General features: G+C 37.8%; 1 protein-coding gene across 1 annotated transcript; it reads right to left on the bottom strand.

Annotated features, from left to right (window-relative positions):
* Positions 1–880: 880 nt before the first annotated feature.
* LOC117821581 (probable E3 ubiquitin-protein ligase DTX3) lies at positions 881–5,470 on the bottom strand. Its single transcript, XM_034695962.1, has 3 exons — positions 5,035–5,470; positions 1,521–1,738; positions 881–1,251 (listed from the first exon to the last, which is right to left on the bottom strand). The coding sequence occupies exons 1-3, from the start codon at positions 5,341–5,343 to the stop codon at positions 1,173–1,175; spliced, it is 606 nt and encodes a 201-aa protein (XP_034551853.1). The 5' UTR covers positions 5,344–5,470; the 3' UTR covers positions 881–1,172.
* Between the last annotated feature and the right edge of the window lie 890 nt (positions 5,471–6,360).

Here is a 6,360-nt window from a genome sequence, read left to right as displayed (position 1 = left end):
GTTTATATGAAATAAAAAACATAACAAACTGCAGTCTCTATGTTCATTGAAATGAAGGAACATATAAGTCATAGACTTGTTGCTTGTGTTTCTTTCCACGACAGTGGTCCTGGTATGGTAGAGAAGAATAAGCTACATACATGATAGGCTTTTCCTACAAAATCAATGCTATAAAGATTAAATTGAGCTTGAGGTCTTTTGACGTTTTCTTTGATCAAAATATCATAAAATAAGTTGTGAATAATAACATCAAATATCACTGCACCTATCCTTTATAATGTTATACACTACCTGACAGAGGAAACTGAAACATGATGAACTGACTACATTATAATCTGCATGCATCTTTTTACTGTGAACCTCACAGATTGAATGTGCTGATAGTACATGAATGTATCATACTGAACAAAGCAGTCACCTGATCTCAGCTACTGTATGAGGGGTTTATCATTCAACAGTCTAAGCTTGGGATTAATGACAGCAAGGATATTTTGGTACATACTTTTCAATCATTTTAACAAATGTGCCACAGCTCAGTACTGCCAAGATATGGACACTTGCGGCCACATAATCATCAGGTTATGTCACTATTTGTATAACCATCTACATAGAACACAGCTAGCAGACGCTCTTTGTCAGTGGTGATGTAACACTGTGTTTTGCTCACCTTAGCCCTCAGGATGATTTTGACGGCATCTTTGTTGCCATCTGACGAAGATCAAGTGAATATTTGTTTAATTTATACTATGTTTACCACTTGCTCTACCTCCTTTGTCTGCTCTCTGTTATCTTTGATGCTGTGTTATAGAGGATAAAATATGGCTTATTATAATATTACAGCCTGATCATCACAAGTGAAAGGAAACTGTCTGACATCCTGCAGTGTAATCTATGGGGTGTTTTTTTTTATTACAAATGAACATACAATAAACAACTTAATATTACTATAATAATACATTTGTACATGGTCTGTTTACAGATGAACAATCTTTGGTAGAAGCCCCCTTCAAGTCTCAATAAAATAACCCAATGTGGCGACAGAGAAAGAACAAAACTCTTAAAGTGCTAGTAACAAGGATTTCAACGTTGGGGCAGCAAAGAGAAATAAAACCTTTGATAACATTTAGAAGTACTAAAAGTTTTTAAAGATGTGTATGGATGATTGTCACCCATCAGTTATCCTCTGTCACTCCTTTAAGACGAAGCTCCTCTTGAACCCTGGATAAATATGATGGGTCTGGATATCCAAAACTGTAATGGTAAAAAGACAAACAAGCAAAAAATGATGTAAGTACATATATGGTTCTTTTCCTTTATCTGTGTTATGAAACTACCAAACAACATAAGATTTGCACAGGCTTTACAGCACCAAATGTGAAAGGATTTGTTCATCTCACAGATATATGAAATGTGAAAAATGCCAAATAACATATCCTGTTGACGACATGTAGATATAATTAATTCTTTGCAATCTGAAGAATTTCCCTTTAAAAGCATTTGTCCTTCAATAATGTACTTACTATTGTGGACCACCTTCCATGTTGGTCTTGTGGTGAATGTCATTCCAGGTGATGACATTGTTAAGTCCTGTGGTGACAGATCGTCCGACAGTGAAAGTGAGCCTCCTGTCGAAGGCTTTCTGCAGCAGCCTCAGGACTTTTTCACCTTCCTCACAGGCTGGCAGGAAGGCTGTACGAGAGGTTCTGCTGTACCTCACACCAGGGTTTGGATGCTCTGGCTGTAATATTACAAACAAAAAGCTTTATGTGACATACACTGATTGTTACCCATTTGAGATAACTGTTAGAGTCTGATGAAAATTTCCCCTGAGAATTTCATTACCAAAATCCGTATTGTAAATCAGGATGTGGAGCTCATTTTCAAATTTGGGGTTTGTCTCCACAGTGGCAATTGAGAAGAAAGCATGGACTCCACATTACCACAAGGAGGAAGTCAGCAGTATGGTAGCTGACAGTTTATCTTTCTGAAATCCTCCTGACACACAGAAAGCATTCCCACATACAACAGACACATCAGAAGCTTTAAGACGCCTTCAGTGTTACACAACATCCACAAATATAACCTCTTTCTCGCTGTCCTTCTCCTACTCACACATCTCATCCCCTCATATCGTGACCTGTAGAAAATGTTATATTCTTTCTTCTCCCTTGTTGTAAATACATTCACCCTGAAAATAAATCTTTTTTAAACTATTCCTCCAACCAGAAGCCTAAAAACACATCTATACCATGGTATGTGTGCTCTGTTTTAGTCACACACAAACACACACACACACACACACACACACACACACACACACAATCCTGTTCCTGCCACCGTTAAAACGTTGGTTGCTTTCTCATACATAGAAATACCCTCTATAAAGGGTTGCAAATAGATTTTGTTCCACATTTCAAATCTGTTCACTATAGATGTAAAAAAAAATGGCACCATTCAACATGTTGACTGAGAGAATTACTAGGCACTAATTTATCACTAAAACATCACATAGTCTTTAATTAGCTTCAAGCACATCTACTGCACGGTGGGGATTGGCAACCTTCTCTGTTTTACATCACTGAAATTGATTATCTTTTAAGTTTCTAATTGTTCATCAGAGTAAACAAGATGTGTTGATGCATCACCTTGAACTTGCTCCCATGCTGGACCTTTGCCAATCTCAAGCATAAGAAATACAAATAATGAAAAGGAATCTACATGGTTATTAATCAGCAGATTAATTGATGATGAAACAGTCAACAGTTGATACACTTTAAAAATGTGTTATATAACATTCAAGATATCTGAAAGCCACAGAGACATCCTCAGTCAGTGCATAAAAAGAGGAACTGCTTCCCAGCACATATATCAAAATAATTTAAAACAGAATAGTCTATTTTCTATTTCAACAAAATATCAGAAAACTGTCCTGATTTGTTTTGCATGTCTGAAGATAGACTTCAGTTCCTGTTTACTCACAAAGTGTTCCAGTTTGCTCAGTTTGTGTTAAATGCTGTTCAGCAGCGAAGGAGCACACTCTATGTATGATTTAGTTGTTGTCACTGTCAAATGTCTGAAGTGTACCACTATGCTTTTTAATTACTTTAGGTCATTGCTGGATGTGTGCAGTATTGTAACTGCTCCCTTCTTTTTTCTTTTTCTTCTTATGTTGTTGCTCCTATTTTGTTTTGTTTTTGTAGTGTCTTGTAAGTCCATGTGGACTGGGCACCTTTTCTGTGCATGACATGATGAATAATGAATAGACTAAACTAAACTCAACTAAATTGTAGCTTATAACAAAAAGAAAATGTATCAACCATCAACTCCATCAACCAATTTTGACCAAACAACTATGCCCTTCCCTTTTTTACACTGTTTCTGTGGCTAATGATTGATGCACCTCCGAAATCACTTCCTTATTGAACAGCATGTATTTTTACTTACTGTAGGCTAATCATATGATTGTAGTTCAGTGGGTTTCTTTTAACCACAAGGCACTGAATATTAGAAATATATGTGTTAAAAAAAAGCCATAGTAAGTAATTAGAGATGTGACGTTCGTGAACGAGTCAGTCTTTTGAACGGCTTTTTTAAGTGAACGATGAGAAGCCGTTCATTTGGGAGCCGTTTTTATATGCAGATTGCCCACGCTGCCTTCACGTGTCACCTGCGTGCCCCATGAGTCTTTTGTTCACAGTTATTGTCTACACTTTGTTATTGTTTACATTGTTCTGATGTGGATTCGAGTCAAGGAGCTGAGCTCCTGTTTGTGAAGTAGTTCAGGTATAGGAACACCAGGTGGGGTAGTACAATTTTCCATTCACATTTTTATAATGTCCTAATTTTTTATTCTGGATTTATATTTTTTATATACATAAATGTTTATTCTTATCTATTATTTTCATATTTCTTTCTGTATTGGTAAATTGTCTTTTGTGGAAAATTTTACAGTAAAGTTGTTTTGCATGGAAGTTATCTGTAGCCTGCATAGTTTTTATAGTGCCACAAAGTTTTTTAGGTGAGGGAAAATTAAAAATAGTGATCTAACTGTCAAAGCATGGGAATATGGCACCATCTTATGGAACGTTTACAACGCCAAATGAAATTATAATCAATACTTCAGAATAATTCCCACCAATAGAGTATATATATTGTTGGAAGTGTAAATTTGAATCCTCTGATCCAAATCTTATCCTATAACTGCTACAAGTGATTGTTTCCTTGATAAAAACGAGGTACCCCTGGTTGACTTCTAAAAAATAAATAAATATAACAATGAGCTAAAGAGCCAGTCCTTTGAACGGCTCTTTGAAAGGAACGGCTCCTCAGGATCCAGTTCCCTTCAAAGAGCCATAAATCCCATCTCTATAAGTAATATATCATAGTAAGTTGAAGATCAACCAATGTGACGTCTGTTTTATCATGACGTATCCAAATCATAGACTGTAAATTAAAATGGACAGTGTTGCTCCGCCTCTTCCTGTTGTACGGTTCTGAAGCCAAAAAATCCCTCTCCTGGGCGCTGCCATTGTGCAGCCAGAGCCTGCAAAGCCACTGTAACGAGCTCCACCCTACAGTGCAAGGTCACAAGACGCTGTGTGTCCTTTGAAATTTCCCTCTACGGCGGCTGTGAATCAAAGCAAAGCTGGAAGTAAAACCCCGTTTTTTAAACTCTAATAACTAACGAAAAAGAGACTTTTCAGGAAAAAGAGGCCTTGGACACAAAACAGTCAAATACTAACTACATATCACCACAGCATACGGATGTGAGAAACATTCGTACTTGTTAATGTTTGACTGCTACCCCATTCAAATGAATGGAGGAGACAGATTTTTTGACCTATACTTCAGCCAGCCACCAGGGGGCAGACACACAGCTGAAAGCTTCACCACCAGCCATGGGAACTTCTCCCTTGATCCAAATACACTTCAGTGTCCATGCAGCACTGAGGGATCATTATAAACAAACAACAGCGTCCTCTGGTGGACAGCTGTTATATCTTAGGCAGCTCGAGTTTCCCTTGTCAGCCTCACCCCTTGTATCCCTGCCGGGAAGTTGTACTGAATGGTAATAGTTCCACAGTGTTCAAAGCCAGGTAGTCCCTGCCAGCTGCGGGTCACTGCCATCGTGCCCTCCGGCTGGGTCCCCGTGTACTCTCCGTAGTAGGTGTTGCATATTGGACAAGCAGGCTTAAACTTGAAAAGTGAGTCAATACATTCAGAGCAGAACGAGTGGAAGCACTTCAACGATTTCTTGTCTTCAATTTTGTCCAAGCAAATGGCGCAGTCTTCTGTAGATTCAGGGTCTGCTCCACCAGAGTTAATCCGTGGTTTGTTTTCCATTACGTCCCGGGTTTGTGGCTTTACCGTGGCTTCAGTAACGATGGTAGGTTTTCGGTCACGGGGAGGAGGGTGCTGCTATCGTTCAGTTTCACCATGCTCATTCAAGGAAGTGGTGCCAGAACTGTCCTCTGATTGGTTATTGTTTATTTTCTTCTCTGACAGACTGGCTCATTTTCTTCACATGATGCAAATATAAATAGTAAAGTCTTATGGAATTAAATATCTAACTACTAAATCATGTCTAAGTGAATTATTATATTATTGCATAAAATATACAACAAATGTATAAAACGAAGCAAAAAACACTATTCAATATTTGTTAAAAACGTTAGAATTAACACCACAGACAGCCATACCCGGAAAAGAAATTTAGAGAGATCTCAAAAGTGTTTCATTTATGTTTTGTGTTTCATAACAATGAGATCTGTTTGAAAGCAAAATGAGACTATAGCGTATGTCTCCTGTTTCTCATTCTTGTCTCCAGAAAAAAGTTACAAAAAGTCTCAGCTTAGCCTCCCTTTCAGTTCAAAAGGAGATCTCGTCAGAATCTGAAATGATTCTCAGGTATTTCTCAAGTTGTGACTCATTTTTAGCTCAGGTGGAGATATCAGGGAGCTCTCTCAATTGTCTCAATCTAACCTCATCCATTTGTTTTTGTCAGACTCAGTTTTTGTGTCTCAAGTTGAGCTCAGATGGAGCAAAGAAAGAGCCTGAGCTCATCTTTTGATGAACATTTATAGTGCCCTGCAAAATTAAGATTTCAATGTAATTGTCCACAAACTTACAATTCTCATTAAAACATTTGAACCACTTGTAAGGTCAGCTATTTAGATGTCAAATGATCTCTTCTTTGACTTCACAAAGATTTAGTGTATTTGAGAGAAATTGCAAAAGATAGAGATTTCATACCAGGCATGACGGACGATTTATTTAAAATATGGGCCACAAAAGGGCTGACCAGATTTAGCCAGATTATTACAATTAAAGGGGTGGATTATTTTGGGCGCTGGTGGCCTA

Source organism: Notolabrus celidotus, chromosome 11 (genome assembly GCF_009762535.1).
Source record: "Notolabrus celidotus isolate fNotCel1 chromosome 11, fNotCel1.pri, whole genome shotgun sequence".
NCBI lineage: Eukaryota > Metazoa > Chordata > Actinopteri > Labriformes > Labridae > Notolabrus > Notolabrus celidotus.
Note: the sequence above shows the minus strand (reverse complement) of the source record. Positions and strands in the feature narration are given on the sequence as shown.

Bases quoted from the DNA above. Each gene is read 5' to 3' on its own strand.
- LOC117821581 (XM_034695962.1), bottom strand. From the start codon at position 5,343: ATGGAAAACAAACCACGGATTAACTCTGGTGGAGCAGACCCTGAATCT. The intron at 1,739-5,034 runs GTGAGGCTGACA...GTAATATTACAG, and splicing joins TCCCGGCAGGGATACAAGGG to CCAGAGCATCCAAACCCTGG. The intron at 1,252-1,520 runs GTAAGTACATTA...TTACCATTACAG, and splicing joins ATGGAAGGTGGTCCACAATA to TTTTGGATATCCAGACCCAT.